General features: G+C 40.5%; 2 protein-coding genes and 1 long non-coding RNA gene across 19 annotated transcripts in view; 2 read left to right on the forward strand and 1 right to left on the reverse strand.

Annotated features, from left to right (window-relative positions):
- Positions 1–617: 617 nt before the first annotated feature.
- LOC148421118 (protein NSUN7-like) lies at positions 618–15,879 on the reverse strand. The gene is made up of 13 exons (XM_088419079.1): positions 15,857–15,879; positions 10,709–10,805; positions 10,065–10,268; positions 9,359–9,417; positions 8,235–8,371; positions 7,999–8,151; positions 7,722–7,905; positions 7,108–7,321; positions 6,898–7,041; positions 6,160–6,261; positions 4,856–4,973; positions 3,629–3,749; positions 618–1,471 (listed from the first exon to the last, which is right to left on the reverse strand). The coding sequence occupies exons 2-13, from the start codon at positions 10,743–10,745 to the stop codon at positions 752–754; spliced, it is 2,193 nt and encodes a 730-aa protein (XP_088275205.1). The 5' UTR covers positions 10,746–10,805; positions 15,857–15,879; the 3' UTR covers positions 618–751.
- On the forward strand, positions 734–1,746 carry LOC148421119 (uncharacterized). The gene is made up of 3 exons (XR_015866105.1): positions 734–869; positions 1,012–1,103; positions 1,393–1,746. It is a non-coding gene; the product is annotated as an uncharacterized LOC148421119 (long non-coding RNA).
- The window catches only part of rbm47 (RNA binding motif protein 47), a 31,359-nt gene continuing 26,051 nt past the window's right edge, over positions 15,843–21,150 (forward strand). For 8 of the 17 annotated variants that reach the window (XM_088419084.1, XM_088419093.1, XM_088419090.1 and 5 more), the window contains exons 1-2: positions 18,710–18,923; positions 19,442–19,604. The gene's annotated coding sequence lies outside the window, so the exon portion shown is untranslated. Of the gene's footprint in view, positions 15,977–18,709; positions 18,924–19,441; positions 19,605–21,150 lie in introns of those variants that run through there. The other 9 variants (XM_088419080.1, XM_088419091.1, XM_088419087.1 and 6 more) reach the window with 8 other exon arrangements.

A 21,150-nucleotide genomic window follows, 5' to 3' on the forward strand; every position in this document is an offset into this window, starting at 1 on the left:
TCAATGGAAGGTGAAAGAATTGTTGAATGGTTTAAAAATAAAGTAAAAACTATTGATCATGTAAAATGTCTCTCCATTTTATACTACCCCTCCCTGAAACCCACTTTGGTTTTTCCCCAACTTGGCAGGAGATCTAATGAAGTTGTAATTCAAACATATTACAAACATTCTTCTGACCGTTTTCTTAAAATTAGTTGAGGTGCCTTAAGACCTATGTTCACGTGATCACGCGTTTAACGACAAACTTGATCTAAAATCTTCAAACATCAAGTTCCAACACGGTTATTGTGAGCATTTGGTTTTGCTCGTTTTAGCCACCAGGGGTCACTTTAATGCAGGTGCACACAAAGACCTTCACAAATGAAATAGTAAACTACGGTATAGTTGTTGTTTTTCAGAAAATAAAAATATATGCTTTGGGGCGTGTTGCTTGTCTACGTATGTGGCTATGCGATTTGTATTCAAACATTCGTCATTTAAAGGGATATAAATCCCGATATCCATGCGAAAATGTTGAGTTAGCATTAAGCTAGCTAAAGGCAATGACATCCCGACACTGAATCCCTTTAGCGCACAGTCAATTTCTATACTGATGAGAAATTACATTATGAGCTGTTTATTTCATGTTTTCATTCAAAACTTGAGCGGACATGAAATTCATAGTAGAAAAGTGGGGAAAGAAAATTGACATTTTAAGTTTTTTTTTTTTTTTTTTTTAATTGATGATTTGTTAAAATACCTCATACAGTAGTTAATAGATGGAGTTTGAACTAAAGGAGGGAGAGGATGATGACTTCTGAGCATGCTCGGATGTGGATGCTGCATTCTGCTTGTGGTGCGACTCGATCTCGCTGTTCAGAGAGCTGCAGGTGAGTGAGGAGACCAAATCTGGCCCAATTTTTGTGGCCATCTCCTCCATGTAGCTCCTCGTTGGACCTCTCGCTTTACTTGAGCTTATGGGCGTTTTGGTTGCCTTCTTGGTCTCTGAGTTCAGTCCCATCTGTCTGGCAGGAGTAGGGTCCTTTTTAGAAGAGGCGGTGGGGGACTGCTGTTTGGCAGCTGCTGCAAGGACCCGGTTGAAAGGTTTGCTGGAGGATATCAGCGTGAGTGTAAGACGAGGGATCTTTTTGGATTTGCTCTTGACTATCCGTCTCTTACGATGTTTCTGTGTTGTTACTTTCTTCTTCCTCTTTTTGTGGCTTTTTGAATGTTGCTTGGAGACCACCTTGCCGTGTTTTGGCTTAATCTTGCGTTTCTGTCTTTTCTTCAGTCCTTTCTTGCGACCTGCTTCCTTCCCATCCTCATCGCATTTGACCTCTACTTTACCCATATCATCTTCTTGATCTGAATGTCCCACCGAATTCGTCTTGCATTTCTCCTTTGCTTGTCCAGGGAAAAGTCCATCCAGGAGGCCTTTGGCTGCTGCTCTCGCCAGCACTTCCTGGACTGTGTCGACCTTAGATGGATCCGCCTGGAAAGCCGGTGAGGATTTGATGAGAAGCCGCAACTTATTACAGCACACAGGGGGAACATAGAAACAAACAAGGAGATGTATGCAAACAATATGACACGGAACAAATGAAGCAGAGCTATAAAGAGGCTTTGAAAGTGAAAAGACAATACCTTTGCTCCCGTCAGCAATTTTTAACCCACAGTGACAATATGAGGAGATCGTAACATCTTTAGTCAACATAAAAATAAAGATGTTTGATGTTGTCAAACAGCACAATCCACCACAGGTGAATTCTATAATTCTGTCAGCGAATGTGCCCTTGTGCTGTTTTTACGCTGATTAAAACTTCAGATATTTAAAACTGCCATGTGTGCATTTGTTTTCAACTAGTGTCAGTTTGATTATGCACTACATCAGGGAGTCAAAACCTTTTCCTCTGAGGGCTGTATACAGAAGAAAAAATGTAACTGCTGCACTGAAATACATTAGGTATGCCTCAATATTCTAGTATGAGATGCCTCTGAATATGTCAGAGTCCTTTTTGAGATTTATAATTTATTTGCGCCATAATCCTGACTATTCCTACTGCTGTTTCATTCACTTATGTATATACCATATTATTAGTGTCTATTAATCATATACAGTTTTTTAATGTCATTTTTTAAAATGTATTAAATATAGAAAATGAAGAAATCACACTTACATAATTTATATACGTATTCACAGCTTTTACCATGTGCATCACTTTTCATTGATCTTACTTTAGATGTTTCTGCAACTTAATTGGAGTCCACCTGCAGTAACCTCAGTTGATTGGACATGATTTGGAAAGGCACACACCCATCCATAAAAGGTCCCCCAATTGACTGTGCATATCAGAGCACCAACACCAAACATAAAGTTGAAGGAATTGTCTTCAGACCTGCGAGACTGAATAGTCTTGAGGCACAAATCTGGGGGAGGATATAGGAAAAATGCTGCTGCTTTGAAGGTCTCAATGAGCACAGTGGCTTCCATTATTCATAAACAGAAGCCATTTAGAAGCACCAGGACCCTTACTAGAGTTGGCCGGTTGTTTTAAATGAGCGATCAGGGGAGAAGGCCTCATTCAGAGAATTGACCAAGAACCCAAGTCACTCTGTCAGAGCTCCAACGTTCCTCTGTGATGAGAGTAGAGCCTTCCAGAATGCCAACCATCCCTGCTGCAATCCAAAAATCAGACCTGTCTGGTAGAGGGCCCAAACGAAAGCCACTCCTTAATAAGAGGAAGGTGGCAGCATGTCTGGAATTTTCAGAAAGGCACCAGAATGTCTCTCATACCATGAGAAACACATTTCTCTGATCTGATGAGACAAAGATTGAACTCTTTGATCACGTTTGTAGGAAATCAGGCACCGCTCATCACAGGACGATACCAACCCTCCAGTGAGGCGTGGCGGTGGCAGCATGATGCTATAGGGATATTTTTAGCATCAGGAACAGACTAGTCACGATAGAAGGTAAATTGAATGCAACAATATGCAGAGATTTTCTGGACGAAAACCTGCTCCAGAGCCGTTCATTTGCACACAGCCAAGCTCTCAAAGGAATGGCCTCAGAACCACTCTGTCAATGTGGAGAAGCCCAGACCTAAATCCTATAGAACATCTCAGGAGAGACCTGAACAAGGCTGTGCACAAACATATTCCATTCAACTGGATGGCACTTGAGAATTACTGCAAAAAGAATGTTTAAAATATTTTAAGAGGCCTGAGGCTGTAATTTCTGCCAAAAGTGGATCAACAAAGGATTAAGCAAAGGCTATGAATACTTATTTCGAGGTAAGAGATCAATTTAATACAGTTAGGAATAATGCTGTAACATTACAAAATGTGGGAAAAATAAAGGGCTGTGAATGCTTTCCGGATGCGCTGTACCTGTGCCATACTGTGTTTTATATATATATATATATTTTTTTTTTATTGTGTATACATTTCCTATGAAATCCTTCGTTATGTGTGTGCGTGCAAGACACCGAAATGTTATGTGCAGTTGAAACACCCAACCACCCAACAGACAGACGGTCAAAAGAGAAAATGTTGCCTCAGCATCTCACTCCCATCAGCAAATTCACACCCATGCATATGCTTCAGCTCATGTGGTTACACATCCGCACACAGGCACTCTACTGTCCACCTGTCGAGACAAACGGGCAACAAAGCAGCCATTGGTGAGCGGAGAGGGTTCCAGCTTGAAGAACTTGCAGGCTGTTGTGTCCCCTGACTGAGTGTCTTCAGGAAAAATGGGTCCATCCACCCTGAGGGATCAACACGGAAAACAGTAGTCACATGAAATGGTAAAAAATATATATATACTGTATATATATTATTACCATGGAAAGAAACTGTGATAGCTGTCTTCCACACAGACGAACCGAATTTCAAGAAATATTTAGATTTGGGGGGAAAATCTGCATAAGATAAAGAGAATACTGCACTACGCTTTCCCCATAACCTCGTTTGACTGAGTTAGAAAGCAGCATCTCTATAATAAATAATAAAATGGAACAGTCATGCTTAGAAAGGCAAATCATACCTAATAGAGCTGCAATGATTAATTGACAACTAATCAATCAAATTAATTCATATTCATTACTGATAATCGGTTCATTGTTTCAAGATGCGGTTCAGTTTAAAAGGATCCAAATCCTCAGAATGTCCACTTCTCCAGTAAATATTATCTGGTTTGTTTTAGTTTTATCGAATTATCTGTGCTGAATCAAAATAAACCATTTGCTTTTACATTGAGGGGAAAAAAGCCAACATTTGACAGCTGAATCTTTATGTATGCTTTGCATGTTCTGAACTGTCCATTTAAAGTAATGACATTTAAAAAAAAAAAAAACCTAATGGAAATTAAAACTTTAAAAATTGACAGTTCTCATCTCAAGCACGTTTGCTTTAATGCCTTGGAGAAAATCCATTATTAAGGCGAGTGCTGGTGCCCCATCACATTCAGTTTAAATGCCTGCCCAATGGTTTGGTATAGAAGGCAAAATCATTGTGAGTGACAGAATCCAACTGGCCGTGAAATCGCAATTACACTGCAAGAGTGAAATGTGAGGAAGCCAAATGCAGAAGAGCTTCCCTGCAGATGGTCACACACAGGCACACACACACACTTGTCAGGGAAAGAGAAGACAGCATATTTGCATTCAAACTGTGCACGCTGCCTTTGGCCTTGACTTCAATTGTCTTCTCTTTATTGCGACTTTTTCTTCTTTCGATTTTAGCTTTGAGCTCATTCTGCAGCATTCAAATCAGGCTACGATCAAAAGTGGTATTGACCAACACTGTATTTTGTCCATAAAATATGTCCAAGTGCGATTGAACTGCGTACAGAGCCACTTCATTGTGTGTTTACCTAAATGGCAGCACTTTGGAGGGACTGTGTGTTTTTTCCAACACTCTCTTCACCAGCTCTTCATTTTCCTCGCTGTATACTGAGCGTGTGCAGTAGAGCACAGTCTGAACCTGTGGGACTTATACAGATGACAAGGACAAACGGCTAGGAAACAGAACCACACTATTCATTTAATTAAGTTTGTACCATTTGAAATAGAATTCTAAACCTGCCAGTCATGTGAACAAAAACCAAGGTTTGATGTGCAAAGTAAAACGTGTTAGGAAGGTACAGTATACAACTCCTGTCAAAAGTTTGGACACGCCTTCACACATATATGCACATCAGTGTATTGATAGTCATTCCAGGTTATAATGTGTCATCCATATTATAAAGCTGAGAAATTACCAACAAGTCTGGGCAAAAAGTGTTTGAAATTACAAAACATTCTACTATGAAGACCATCTGGATCACAGTTCAGAGGTCCCGGGTTCAATTGCAGCTTGCTTTGGCCTTCCTGTGTGTAGTTTGCATCTTCTCCCTGTGCTCGCGTGGTTCTTCTTGGGGGACTCTGGTCTCCTCCCACGTTCCAAAAACACACATGGTAGGTGTATTGGAAATTCCAAATTGACCTTTCTCTGTGATTGTGAATCTGAGTGTGAATGATTGTTTGTCTCTGTGTGCCTTGCCATTGGCTGTCAAACAGTCCAGTGTCCCTCACCGACTGTCCGAAGACAACTGGGATAGGTAACTGCAAGCTGGCGACCTGAGTGAGGATAAGTGGCTAAAGAAAATGGATGGATAGATTCTGCTTTGATTAAAATAATTTGGTTTACAAAAAAAAAATCAGTATTTCTTCATAATGTCGATGACTTAATATTTAAACGTTTTTTTAAATAATGAAAAAAACTTGAATTACAGGGTGTCTCAAATCTTTTGACTGGTAGTATATATTGTTTATTTCTGTCACTATCGTGTGTTAACATTTACAAAGTAATTTACAATTTTGTGTCATGTTTTCAGTGTATGTTAACAAAGCACTGGGATATGTTTCACTTGAAATGTAAATGCAAAGTTCGAAGAAAATTGGCTATACTGTGGCATTAAACATGATTGAGCATTGACATCTTAATTCCAGTCTATAGTATACTGTAGATGTACTATACTGTAGATGTTCATGACCGTATACTACTTGGCCAGATTAGCCAAGTCATCACATTTCAGTCATCTTGATATCTATCCTAAATTGATGTGACCGCAACTCCCATAATACCATGCTATGTCACACTGAGATGTTGATTTATTGTATATGTGCAGACACTCACAGGTTAAGGCGCGGGCCAGTAGTCTTGCTTGCTGAGTCGTAAGTTTGTTTATGTTGCTCTGGGAAACTGAACCATGAGACAAGTCCTGTAGCAGATTCCAGTCTGATGACAAAAGAGAAAATGTTTTTGTTTGTTTGTTTTAAATCTACACTGCTGTACATGTATTTCTTTCCATCAATTCAGGATGGACGGATGGGTGGATGGATACACGTGTATATGACTCCTCAAGTTGAGTAATGAGGCCTCCGCTTGCTAAGAGACTAGGCCTCAATGCTAATGTTCACTAATAAGGTTTTGTTTGATTGTTTATTTTTTTCCCCTAAATTACCGGTACATCTTTTAAAAAGAAATTGGTTCAAGCCAATCAGCATTCTAGAAGTGTTTCACCCATTCTAGTACATTGTATCATATTTTATTGTGAAAAATAATTAAAAGAGAATGCTAATTGGAAATTCGTATTACGCTAATGCTAATCGCAAGTAGCTAACCACTTTTCTAGCACATGTCTGTTCTACTTATGGTTGTTGGGTGGTAACTGTCAACTTAACAAATCTAGAGCACTCTTATTAATATTCGTTCATTCCTTTTGATTCACTGAAAGTGTTTCATTTCAATTATAAGAATCCAGATTGCAAAAGGTGAATGGAATAGAATGATGAGTCACATTTTGTTGCTAATTTCCCTCCAATTTCTTTCTTCCATGTTGTCAGGACCATTTCAGTAATAATCATTGCACACCTCCATGTTCACGATGAATGGTGTCCACGGGATCACTAAGGGCAGATGACGAGCACTGAGGAAACACCACGATAATCTTCACGCGCTCAATTTCAGAGTCCCGCTCATCCAGACCAAGGAACGCTTCAGACAGGATACACACGTCTGCAGGGTTCCAATGTTATTGAAAATGTATTTACAGTGCTTATCTGTGCCTCTATTATTGCTCACTTTTCACATCCATTTTCCTCAGTAGCTCCTGCATGTCCTGAAGTTGTAATGTGGTGTGATCACCACCACACACCAGTACGCTGCCCGAAAAGTCAGCTGCCACCACGGCCATATGGGCCATAGTCAGGGCTGAGAAGGAGCCAGCCACCAGGATGTCTGCGTAGTTGAATAAGAACGAGCGTAACGCATTCGCCGCCAAGCACGTGCTCCTGTCCTGCACAGACACACAACAGTGTGGTGAGTACAAACACACACCATCTATCAAAATTGACAAGTATCATGTCATGCCTCAAAAGGGTTTCCACATCAGCAACAGTAATTTTGCTTATGCACACTCATGTCGTGACAAAAAATATATATATTTCTTGACGATGAAGCAACACAAGCCATCCTTGCGCATTTTGTAAAAGACTTAAAATATTAAAACTAACAGCACTGCAACCCCTTTTTTTTTAATATACAGGCAAATTCATCGCTATCTTAAAGGGTAGCTTTTAGAGCTTTCTGAAATGAAACAGGTTCTTCCATTCTGCTCTTCACCTCCAGTGAGTGCTCATATGAATTTTTAGCATATCAACTATTTAGCTAGTATTCCAACACACACACATTACTACCTGGATGTTAAGTGTGTGTGTAGCAATGAGATGGCTTGACTTCAGGGAGGTAAACAGCTTTTGGGGGAGGATGAACGTGTCGAGACAGAGGGGATCTCTGCTGAATGCGGATTCACCAACTTCAGCCACGTGGTCCACGTTCGACATCCCGCTAAGCTGCAACTCCTCACACACTTCCTCCACACTGTTAAGATTCAAAAGGAATGGTTGAGGAAATCTATCAATTTCTATATAGGTCAACTCGATTCATGGATTTGAAAATAAGGTGGAGTTGGACCTGGTTTTTAGAGTGTTGACCCATGCGTAAAAAGGAAGCGTTCTCGCTCGCTGTTGTTTGCTCCTCACAGGCTCTGACAGAATTCGAGACGCACTGCGTAGGCCATGTTTGACCCTGCAGCGAGCCAGAGAAGCAGCCAGCTTGGTTTTACACCTGACACAGGTGCACAAATGCACATACAAACACTTCAGATGCATTTTGGAATGTTGGATATGAATGCTCCATAGCGCACATACTTGTGTAATCTACTTTCCATATCTCTCACTTCTCGGTGAGGCTCCTCCTCTTCCTTTGTCGAATGCTCACGTGGCATAAAGCTTCGATCGCGGAAGTCACACAGCATCACCATTGCTAGTGGCAGTAGGTCACTAGGCTGAAAATGGGTACAGTTTTAGTTGGATTTTCTCACTATTGCATTCTGGGGACACAACACATGTACAGTATATCCTAAAGTTGAATAAGCATCTTTTGTGAAGACTTAGCTTTGCCTACTGTACAACTCTTGTATCCACTTAATACTGTGAGTGTTTAAAAGGAAAATTTAAGGCTCTACAATAATATGTTCTATGTAGTACAAATATTTTAAAAACAACATTCTGATCCATATTGTGTTTATGGAATATGAATTAAGCAGCAGAATCCACCCATTTTCAACCATCTCTGGGGCAGCCATTTAACAATTGCTGTCAAATGGAAATGACATTTGCTCAGGGCTCAGGTCACAGTCAATGACGACACAGCTTGCGAATGACACATGTGACATGGCCAAACTTCGAAAACAGGTGAGCTGTGATTGGTCGTTCCCTGAGCCCAGTATAGTGCGTTTATACTAGTAGGGCCACATAGAAAATATTACTGTCAAGAACATTTTTATCACTTTTTTTCTGTTCTTTTGTTTGGTGCAGAGTCATTGTTTTTTTTTTTTTTTTTAACTTTTACCTCCCTTGTGTGCTTGGTTGCCACTTTTATGACGCCAGACTAACGACCTGCCAGCTTGTTAGGTGTTTTTCACCCCCCCTCCACACACACATATACACTCACCTTCCAGTCATTTGTACTCACAGACATCTTTGTGCATCATACATGTTTTATTGTGTCATTTACAGACCCCCAGTTGCCTCCATTATCAATGCATCATTTGACAACTATAACTGGGCTCAGGCTGACTATATGCACAGATGTGAATACAAATGGCCTCTAAGCAAGCCCCCCCCTTCCCTCATTTTCTGATAGTCCACAAGCATAAGGCAAAGAACGATACACACGGCTGCCTTACGAGGCACTTTAATGATCAGTGAGAGTGTCGTTAAAATTGTGTTTGCACTCAGACAGGACTTTTGTCACACAGGATGGGACTCACGATATGCTGCAACATGTGGAAGTGGCTGTCCATCATCACCTCCTCCAGTAAATCTTGGTCTGGTAGCAAAACAGCAAAACTCTTTACTATGGAACATGCACTCATGGGCTACTCGGGCGCAAATGCACAATGTATTGAGGTCCAATCCAAGAACTGAAGATGAAATAATTTAAGTTGAATTGTTTTTGGTTTACAGTGGTTGTATGAAGGCACTGCATGGTATTGGTTGCTGATTTCAATATTTTTTACTTGTCGGCTGTTTGTTGTGGCTGCTAAATGTTATGAGTTTGTTAATGAATGTTAATCTGTGATTTTTGCCAAGCTACTTTGATAAGGTAAACTTTAACAATAATATTAAAAAAAGCTATATTGTAGTGAAACGTGCTGTAAACGTTCCCTGTATGCCAGACAGACCAGTTATAAATGAACCTGCCGCAGGCACTCCTCAGACGTGGAACAACTCTAGTACACATATTTACTTAAATCTTAAATTATTTAAAATCATACAGCATCTTTACTGTTGTCCCTTCCCATTCCCATCTCTTTGGCTGTAGTATCACAGAGAGCCGCGGCTATATTAGCAGTGCCTGGAAGGCTAATTAGAGAGAAGCCTGTAGCTTACCAAACATGGTAACGATCAGAGTTTACACTTGAAATTCCAATTAATTACAAAAGAAATCTATCTACAGTATCTAATTGGGCATACATTTGAGGGTGCTGAAAGCCAGCCGCAAGGCCTGTTGCTCGGTTCTCGCATCTCCACTCCCCGGCAGAGACAACATGTTTGTCTTCTTCTCATAATGTACAAACTGATGGCTCGGTGGTTTCTCCATACGTAGATGTTGGAAGATGGCTGCTGCTTGGACGAAAGCTTGATCTGATGGAGGAAAAATTCCAGAGCAAGGGATAGCTGGAAAAAGTAAAGACAAAGATGAAATGGTAGAAGGAATAGGATGACAACCGTTTACCATGGGTGGGCAGTCCGTCGGTACTGACGGACATTTGTCTGACGGACCAGTACATTCGGAACAGTACATTTCATCTGTCTTTGTAATCATCACCACGGTCCACATACGAACGGGGACTGTAGATGATGGAACAGCAAAATAAATGTAAAATCCCCACCACTGCACATTGGCAAATATGGACTCATTTAGAGACCTCAACAAAACTAACATGCGTGTATTTTGAACGTGGGAGGAAGCTGAAGAATTGGGTCTTTTTAATCGCTGATGTTCACAAATACCATCTCCACTTGTCTATCGGATAAAGGTTATACAGAAAGAGACATAGATCACACAGATTTTATTGTTAGAGATAAATATTGAACTATTATCAACTAGAACTCACCAGATGCAAGAGAGCTGAGTGCTTCTTTGTCCTCCATTGGCGCTTGACATGAGTTGACTATTCCTCTACCATTCACATTTTTAGTGAAGCCTTGTTGCTGCCAAAAATACATTGTAGAAAGTGACTGAGAGATGTTAAACTCTTCTGTAGAGTTTTTCTCCTCACTTTTACTGACCAACTGAGCAATTACGAGTGGCGTATTCTAAGTGATGGAAACCCGAAGACTCCGATTATCATGGTACAAATAATCCACCTTTTGTTGTTTGTAAGTGTGAGGTTTAGCTGCAAGTTGCTGAAGGTAATTGGCCTCTTACTATTGCAATGAAACAACCTCTTGAATTTGAACGTAATCAATAAGTAATGGTCAGCAGTCTACTTCTTTGTGACCTACTTCAGTCCTCACACACACAGTATTGATGACATGACTTGACAATGAGGATTAAATTCCAAAGGCCACTTATGACTGATTAAAGTGGATTAATATTAATACAGAGAAAGCATTGTGGGTATAATCAGCTTTTACAAGCCACCGAGAATGATTGGAATGGACTAAAAGTGTCTCTAAAAGAGTGTGCATGTGCAAAAAAGCAAATGGATGAATAGAAACTAGGGCTTCTTTTATTTTGCAACAGGAGAAGCTTTCGCTTTAGAAGAAAATGCTACAGAAGATTAGTGTCATCTGCATAAATGATGATGAGCTATTCAAATTTCTAGTTTTTTACCTTTATCATCGCCAGGCCTCCTTTCTGCAGATTAGCATACATCCTCCATTGAATTATTTTCCACAGACTATTGACAATTATCATAAAGTAGTTATCTGCCAAAAAGTTGTTCCTTCTCTGCGTTGTCCTTCTTCATTCCCTCTGCTTTGCATGATCAAGGGCTGGAACATGATGGCGTTTGTAATGTCATGGCAACAATATGATAATGAGCAGGAGACCTACCCTTACATGTCATATTGGAGTATTACTAGTAATCTAGAGTAAAAATCTATGGAGATATCATGCAAAACCTGGAGAGATTATGCATTGCTATATTTCATATCACTGCTTGACTATCTCTAATATTTGAATTTTGAATTTCCGATACCCCAATTCTGCTGGGGACCATGCTGTGTCATTGCAGTCCATTTCAAAATTGTTGTAAAACAAAAATGAATACTTTGTTTTTTTTTTTATCACTGCGTCTAAGTTGGCTTTAATTACGGTAATTGAAAATGTGCGTTTTTTGGTTGAACTAGTAGACAGCTCACTTTAAAACTTTCTGCACTTAGACTTGACTGCCACTCTTTGACAAAAAGGAAAGATGCTGCCACCTGCTGTTCACAGCTCTACAGCTCACGCCTAACGCTTCAACAAATGGCACATATTTTACTCAACATAATCTTACAAAAATATCTTTACTCAATTTTCTCCCATTCACAAATGCACGGACACATGGATACCGCTTGACCTATTCAGTTGAACACAAAGCTATTATTGTGTTTTGTTGTATGAATTGCAACAGGCGGATAGCAATCAGCGTGATCTGCTCAAGATCTTTGGGGTATTTGTACTTCCTTCTTCGTCCTCAAATATACGCGTTAGGTTCTTTGAAGTTTCTATAGGTGTGAATGAGTCTGGTTGTAATCTTATCAAATGTATTTTGTCCATAGCAACCAAGGGCATATTCCTGTTAACATGGCACCTGGCATTCTTTTTTAGTATGTTTATCTACGTGCCCACCATATGTATGTTGTTATTCTCCTGTGCAGAGAGTCGTTTTTCTTTGGAAAAGGCCACATCGGCATTAAGCCCTCAGGGTTATATTTGATTCATCACTGGTCGTTTGCACAGTTCGTTTCAGAATCTATTACAGTTACTTCATGGAAAACTAAGGTCTTAATCCACAAGTGGAAAAGCACAGTATGGTTTTCATCCAAATGAGCCTCATTTGTCCACGGGTGGGAGTCCAGCTGGAGAGATTATCCCGTCCAACACGCGTCATCAATGTCGCCTCACAACAGGACTCCGCTTGCTTTATGCAGTATATGTGTGTCGTGTTTGTGTGTGGCACTAGCCACACTTGTGTGTGTGGACATGTATAACACCATATTCAATAGTCAGCCCAGCTGGAGATGGCAGGTCGTGCAGGCTTAAGCCGACTTGGAATTTTCTCAATAAAAGTCTAATCTCTAAAAGAAAGCTGTACAAAGCTGCTTTAACATAGTTTGCTTTGCTCGGTGCACTTATGCATCCTTCACCTGTTCACACTTTTTGGTTATATACACACTTTGCATTTGCCTCGGAGTCCTACATGCGAAACAAGGTCCTGAAACTGATTTCTAAAATGCAGTGTTTCCTACCCACTGTGCCAAATCAATACAGAAAAACAGCTCCAATTTGTACTTTTTACAGCAATTAACATAACGTTGTTCATCTATCTAAGTCAGCGATGTATCATGACAGGCACAAGTGTTAAATGCTCTTCCACTAGATGGCAGATGGTACAGTCAAGACTTGTATGAAATTTTAATTATATTAATGAGTAACAGTAGATGAGGACACTATCCATTCAACACATAAATCCATTTTGTCTGACGTTTTTTTGGTGTTAAACTGCAAGATTTTTTCAAAATATATGTCCCTGCCCAATGTGAAGCTGCTTGAATATTTAATTGCTCAAATATGCTCCCATGTTTATAGAGGTGTTAAGTGAACTTTGAAGAACGAGTATTTTCCCCCTCTTCAATCACAAGGGCAAACCTCATGTGTGTGTGTGTGTGTGTGTGTGTGTGTGTGTGTGTGTGCGTGTGTGTCTTTGCGCACGTGCGTGTATGTTGCCGATGATAATCAGTGTGGATTTGATCTGTCTCACTCATCAAAAAGCAATTAGAATGTATGAGAGACCATACCAACACACACACACACACACGCACACACACACACACACACATACACAAAAGTGCATGCTCAGAATGCCCTTCAAATGACTTTACATGGAGACACACATCTAAGATAATTACAGTTGCTTAAACGGAAAAGTACCAGGTCAGAACTTTGGCCTTATTTATGCATCACAGCTCATTTGTTGACATTCCTTTGTACTGTCACATTTGTATTACAGGAAATGGTGCATGGTGTAGCAGAACAATTTTCAAACAAGGCCACAAACCTTGATAAGAGTCAGCCATTAGACACTTCCCCAGCAAAGACGAATAATTTCGCTCAAGTCCTCGGGATAATTGCGGCAATTGTCGCTCAACACTGGAACCTTTGTTACTCAGTGACCTTTTTGGCAAATCAAAAAAAACAATAAAGTTGTCATGATTCTCCTCAATTATCTCACGACTCCCATGAACTAAAACTACCTTTATTTACTTTACTGTTACCATTGTGTTGGTGAATTATCCTCCATTGTCCTCGACAACAACTTCTGTCAACATCATGATAAACTAAAGTGGCAAACGGTGGCAAACGCCGCAGCCGGCCGAACACAGCCACGAAATAAAAAAGATGCATTGACAAAATTGAGATGGACAGAAACTTGCAACAAAACAAGTGCAAAAAACACACACACTAAGGTTAAAACCACAGCAAACAAAAATGCACACCCATTAAAATAACCGCCACAAAAATAAGATACACCGACACAGACTGAAACTTGGCACGAAAAACAAATGGGTTTATTGTTTGTTTTGTTTTATGTTATTTTTCTGATCTTTTTGCTCTTAACTCATTCAATGCCATTCGTTTTTTTTTTTTTACTACGACAAGACATTCAGTCCCAGATACTTTAATGCCAAGGGTGTATTTTCACGTTTTTTGAGTCCAAACATCAAAGCCGAGATACTTAAGTATTTCATACTTAATTATCTTGAAATTAATATAGTTGATGTACTTAAGTAATGATTGTCCATTCTCTTAAAAAAAAAAAAAAACGGGAAAATACGCCTCTGGCATTGAATGAGTTAATGTGTTTGCGTTTTTTTTGTTTGCAGTCTTTTTGTTTGTTTGCCTCATTCTTGTGTTTGTAGTAGTCTCTCAGTTAGTTTCCTCCGCCAGCCACCCACTCGTAATAAACTCTTCGTGCATTGCGTTGCTTAAATAAATGATTGAAATGCAAACCTCCATGTACCTCAGGCATCTATCTGACAGACAGTTGACGATCTCAAAATAGCTGAAGCCGTAAAACCAAACGCTTTGTTGGTTTCTTGCTTAAATGCCACAGATAATTTGGAGAAAAACATTTTTTGTGACTAGTTCAAATGTGTTTAAAAACACACAGAATTTTATTTCATATCCTTTTACTGTATCTCATTTTATAGTTCAATAATCTCTATTGGTTTGAAGATGCCGTCATTGGCTCAACTTTAACCTTAGCTACAGGCTTTAAATTGTTGTTGTCAACTATAAAATTTAGCTATGAGTCCTGAAGATTTGGCAGGAATCGTACGGAACCAGTCATTTTGGGGATATTAAAATGCTTTTGGCAGTACAGTCAGAAATTGGCTTATTTCTTTTTTTGTGGCAATTTTCATGTAAAGCTTTCATAAAGTCCTTCATGTACGTACTGAATAGTCGTTACAATTTTCACGTTAGTCTTTTACATAAGTTCGCAGATGTAGGAGAAAAAAACATGTAGGCAGTCCATCTGTCTAGATTTAATTGGAGATTAAAACACAATGTGATCTGATATGATGGACATAAAGATAAAAATGTCATGAAAATATGACTGTATGACACTGACTCTTTTATTAGTTCAATGATTACATTGTCCTCATGACGACTTGGGAGGAACCCTTGTTTACTAGTCATGGTGTATATATGGTGTCTTTACTCATATGCTTGAGCATAATTTTCGTGAGGCCAAATAGCTTTTTTTAAGTAAATAGATATGTTTAGCAAGCATTTGTGCATTGAGCAATACATCCAACGGCCTCAGCCTCTTCCCAGCTCAGAGTTCATCCACTCTGTTGAAATGTTACTTCTCGGTGTGAGCACATCTGACTCAATCTCAGCTTCCTATTCACACAAGTTCCCTACGGTGCGTGCGCAATGTGTGTATGTGTGTGTGCGTGCGCTAACCTATGCATGTGAATGTGTGCCGGTACTCTAAGCAGAAACCCGGCTTCCTCACTTCTATCCTCAGCATTGTCGGTCACCTTACCGCTCAGGACTGCTCTGCCTGGTCTCATCACCATGACAACAAGGTGTTTGCAAAGAAAGTGAGAGAAGGAAGAAGGAAGTGCAAGGTCCCGCCCCACTTTGATTCATGCGAGGTCTTCAGGTAAGTAAAAACACACACACTCTCACGCACGCACACACACACAAATTAATGCCCTTAGTTGAACAGGGGAATGCTTTTGTGCGGTGTGTTGAAACTACTCTACATGATCAAACATGCAATATGATGAGATTAAATATTGGGTGCGGAAGTGATGAATAAAATACACACAAACGACAGGCATGGATGAAGAAAAAACTCACTGGTTGAGCCGGTTTTATTGAACATACAGATATTTGAGAAATACTATGTGCCTTATCACGATCAGAAAGAATGACCTACTGTTAGAAATTACATTCTAAAATATGCTTCATGAAGTTGTTTTAATTTGCAGGTCTACTTTATTAATTTTGTAGCATTTTTTTCATTGCTTCCATCCGGGACACAGATGTGGATGTTATCTCTTTTTTGTCCAGTCAGATTTCTGCCTCTGTGTTCTACCACATCAAGCTAATATCTTCTCAGTTATTTTTGCAAAGCCCCCCTAAGAAAGAGAAAACATTTCACGCCCCCCCCCCCTACTCGCTGTAGTGAGTGACTAAAAATAAGATAATTACTGTATCTATAAATATTGTAAATATACTAAAAATTGTATCCTTTTCAACATTAATTACAGAAAAACTGAAATAAAAATCACCTTTCAACAGATGCTAACTATATAAAAACAAACTTAAAAGTGCATTAGAGTGCCTGAAAAAAAAGTCTCTCCTTATTTGAACTAGAAACAGTTTTGACCAAATGAGCAGTTTGATGCTGAAAAAAATAATTAAATGAATAAATAATGATAAATGTAAATTAAGGGTGGGTCGGTGCCGCAGTGGTTACCACGTCCGCCTCACAGTTCAGGGACCAGACTTAAAATCCACCTGGCTCCGGCCTTCCTGTGAGGAGTTTGCATGTTCTCCCCGAGCCCTCGTGGGTTCACCCCGGGCACTCCAACTTCCTCCCACACTCCAAAAAACATGCATGGCAGGTGTATTGAACTTACTAAATTGTCCATAGGTGTGACTAGGTGGGTGAATTGTTGTTCATCTCTTTGAGCCTTGCGATTGGCTGGCAACTAGTTCAGGGTGTCCCCCGCCTACTGCCCGAAGTTAGCTTGGATAGGCTGATGGATGGGTGGATGTTCACAAGCTGTGCTATTATTAACGCTGAGCAACTGTTATATCAGTTTCAATTCTTTTTTAACTTTTGTTTGACATTCAATTTGGTCATTGCGGGGTGGGTGGTGGCGGCATAGTAGGTGGTAGCCCCGACTTATTTGATGTTTTTAAAATTCATTGTAAATATTCCTTTTCCTTAGTTTTTTTAGATTTGGTCTCATTACAAGCACTTTTCTTGACTGGATGTCATGGTTTTTAGTCTAGATTATTTAAAATTTGATGGGTGACACATGAAATGTCCTCCAGTCCTGTACTGACTCTAATTGCTAATAACAGCTCACCTATTTTCTGAGATGGTCTTGTGGATTTTTGCAAGTGTTGTGGCATGATGGGTCGTGACTTGAGCCCTGAGTTACTTTGTTGTCATTTTCAGTGGACAGCAAGTGGCAAAATGGCTACCCCCTGAGATCAATAAGAAATTGGTTGATTTTGCTGATTCATATTCATCAATATTAATCGAAATACCATCTTTAGATTAATAGGGCTTCATAAAAGCTGTCCTGGTTGATCTAACTCTACAACATCGCTCCAGCATGATGGACAGTGCCTCTGGACAGGCAAACCAGAGTGGAGTTCCCCCTTTTTAAGAATAGGGACTGGATGGCGTTTTCCAACTATAGAGGCATAGGAGGGTCCGTCAGGAAGTTGAATCTCAGATTCAGGAGGAGCAATTTGGTTTTCGTCCTGGCTCCGGACGAGTGGGCAGGCTCTACTGTAATGTCAGAGTTTGATGCGCCTGGCAGTAAGTTGAATTTGTTTTCAATGACGGTTGGACTCCCCAAGGCTTCCCTATGTCACCGATTCTGCTCATTACCTTCATGAACAGAATGTCTAGAGGCAGTTGAAGAATTGATGGGGTTCGGTTCGGCGTGTTCAGCATTGCGTCTCTACTTTTTGCTGATTATGCGGTACTGTTGGCTCTTTCAGGCTGTGGTTTTTGGCCATGATTTTTTTTTTTTTGGGGGGGGGGGTAATTTTCCCTTTAAAGATGAAAAATCATGTAAAGTAAAGAGACATTTTGGGTCCATTACAGCTTTACTTGCTTGAAAGTCTGCAGAAAGACCTAAGAGGAGTGAGAAACTGCCCATGTGAATGTTTTCCCATTCCACCCTCTTACAGCCATTTGCAGCCATCTTCTCCCAGGGAAAGAGAAACGTGAGAGTATTGGAGTTGTTATTCCTCAAAGTTGTCATTACAGCGGGATCTGCGCCATGGGAGGGAACACTATAGCTTGAAGGCAGCGTGTGGTGGTGCTCTCATCGGTGTCAACATCAACGAGTGTGTAGAACTCACCTTAACCAATAGCATTACCGGCATTACAGTGGATGTGATCCTTAGTGGAGGCTTGCACTAAGGTGTGCAGCCCTGACGTGGAATGTTGCTCTAGTGGCTACTATTCCGGTTTTTGCCATTAAGCACGCACATGCAGTAGACACAAGCACACACACTAGGACAAAGATTGTCTAGCGCCACACACACACAAGGAAGGATAGCATTTCCCATCCGGAGCCGATAACAGAGAAGGGAGGGAGGGAGCAGTGTTGGGGGTTTGGGCAGTCCCATTCTGGTTTGGTGAGTTTTGTGAGGGAGCCAGTGTGTACACCGTACACAGGTGCAAAGAGAAAGAAAGAGAAAGAAGCATCGAGAACAGCGATAGAAAAGCGATGGATGGCAGAGTGACAGCGGTGCCGTGTGTCTGGCTGAAATCCACCTGCAAGCCGGAGTGAACAAGTCAACGATGGTGTGCTGTAAGGAAGATTTTCTCCTCTCTGTGAGTGCTGGTGTTGGTGAGTGGAAGGGTCCTCTGATGGGTTCCCGGGGTTCATTAAGTGTGCTGGAACTTTCCCCCCTCTTTTTTCTCCTCACCCTCCTCCTCCCCTGGGTTCCTTGGAATGTGGGGCTTATGTCAGTGAGAGTCAGGTACAGACTCACTAATTACTGCTGCCCTTACTCTCTCCATCCAGCCCTCCTTCACCTTCTGTACTCCCTCTCTCCTCTGTTGGAAGACCTTGTGGGTTCTTATGCCCCCCCTCTCAAAAAAAAAAAAAACTTTGGTTCTTGTGTCCTGCTGTTGCGTCTACAAGAAGTGCTGCCGTGACTGGAGCAGAGGCAAAGGAAGGATCTTGAGTCAGAATTCCCCCCCCCCCTCCCAAAAAAAAAACCAAACATAAAAAAAACCTACCAAAAGAGGAACAGAAACTCTGGCTTGTCCATTTTTTCTGTGTCTGATATTTTGTTTGTTACCGGTGTCAGAGAACATTTCTGATTGTGCTCCTGGTGGTGGTGGGGGGGGCTGTCATTGAAGACAGGAGGTGCCTTGGCAGCAAACGAGAGACCACACAGAACCTGACGGAAAACACAGAGGTGAAAACAACGAGGAAGTGAAGATGAGAACGTGACCCTGGACTGTCGGCCCAAAAACAGAAGAACCAAAAGTACGTGAGACGACACATCCCGTCATCCTCCAGGTTGGTGTCACGTCGTGATGGTCCGTTGAGCTTATTTAGAGACGTGTCTGTTTTCTCACTGTGTTGAGGGAGATACACACAGTGGGTATCTGGAAGGCCATTTCTTCAGCTGGTCCAGTGTTCACGCTGACCCAGCTGATGGCTTTAACCTTCAGCACAAGGTTATGGAACAGCGACTGTGTTTATTTGTGCAGAGGTGTGTGCGTGATCCGGTGTTGTCTTGTCTAGTCATCTTGTGCATGTGTTTTTCCAAAACTGGTTAAGCAGGGCGCCGCTTTAGCCTTGGCCATCTTGTTGATGTACAAACGAGATTGGCTCGTTCTGAATGCAATGCTGTACGCTTGAGGGTCATGAGGACATTGGATGTGTAAGGTAATTGCATACATTTGACTTTCGGCAAAAAGATCGCAGATTTTGGCAGTTCATGATGCCAGCTGCTCCCTTAGTGTCAGGTTTATTTCCTACATGTCATACACACCAGGAATTGGCCACTGATTGTTGATTCGAGGTGTTGAAAGCAAGAAATGAAAGTGGAACATAAGTTAGTAGTTCTTCTACTAAAAAAAAAAAAAAGCTATAAAGATGGACCCATTTCATTGTTCACTTACTCTTTTTTCTATACTTAATTTGATCAGTAGATTCGTTTTCATGTACCTTGCACCTTTAAAAACATTTTTCTTCACTTGCCATTGACACAAAATGACTTCACATGCGTTCGAATGCCAGGTAATGACCAATCACTGCTAATTAATGACATTAGATGTGTTTAAGGCAAAGGTAACAACCAATTAAGGCTCAGCTTGTGAAGGTCACATGACCAAACCCAGAAAACAGCTGAGCTGTGATGGGTTGTTACCAGAGAATTAAGCACATGTGATGTCATTTTCAGTCCATAGTGGGAAAATATGTTTTAAAAGATATATAAAAAAAAAAAAACGATATGAAAAATCATCTCATCGAATTAATTTTAAACAGAATATTAAGGTTTTAAAGTTGTAAATGGCTTAATAGGTAGTATGCATTTAATCCCTCACTTGCCACACTACAAGAATGAGAGTGAAAATTGAAAAATAACATTTCTTTAATTACTCTTAACACAACGTGTCTCACTACTTCTTTGTATCATTTTTCGATGAAAACTAAAATGGAAAGTGATTGAAACTCTCCTTTATATATTTTGTGTTTTATCCTCCATCCCAGCCAGTTCACTTGTGAATACTGTAAATAGTTCCACAGGTTAAAGGTGTGCATGTGTGTCTATGTGTGCAGAATCTGTGAGGTGCGTCGGTTTTGTCGAAGTACTGGTCAAACCTGATGACAGATTATTTCACAATGGAAACACAAAGAGATTTAGTATCTCATCTCACAGGATCGCTACTCTATTGCAAAAGAGACACGGTCATTCAGAACAGGAATTCAAATCTCATAAGCGCGGTATCAGCAATTGCCTTCTAGCCATATCAAGTTTCAGGAAGAAAAAAAAAAGAGCAGTTTTTAGGAAAAGAAACTCCAGTTTTAAAGAGTTGTTAACAGAGCCAGTGCATAG

This window comes from Hippichthys cyanospilos, chromosome 7 (genome assembly GCF_059441005.1).
Source record: "Hippichthys cyanospilos isolate Australia breed blue-spotted pipefish chromosome 7, RoL_Hcya_1.0, whole genome shotgun sequence".
Classification (NCBI taxonomy): Eukaryota; Metazoa; Chordata; class Actinopteri; order Syngnathiformes; family Syngnathidae; genus Hippichthys; species Hippichthys cyanospilos.

Bases quoted from the DNA above. Each gene is read 5' to 3' on its own strand.
- LOC148421118 (XM_088419079.1), bottom strand. From the start codon at position 10,745: ATGGAGGACAAAGAAGCACTCAGCTCTCTTGCATCTG. The intron at 8,152-8,234 runs GTATGTGCGCTA...CACCTGTGTCAG, and splicing joins ATGGAAAGTAGATTACACAA to GTGTAAAACCAAGCTGGCTG. The intron at 7,042-7,107 runs GTGAGCAATAAT...GGAACCCTGCAG, and splicing joins GAGGAAAATGGATGTGAAAA to ACGTGTGTATCCTGTCTGAA.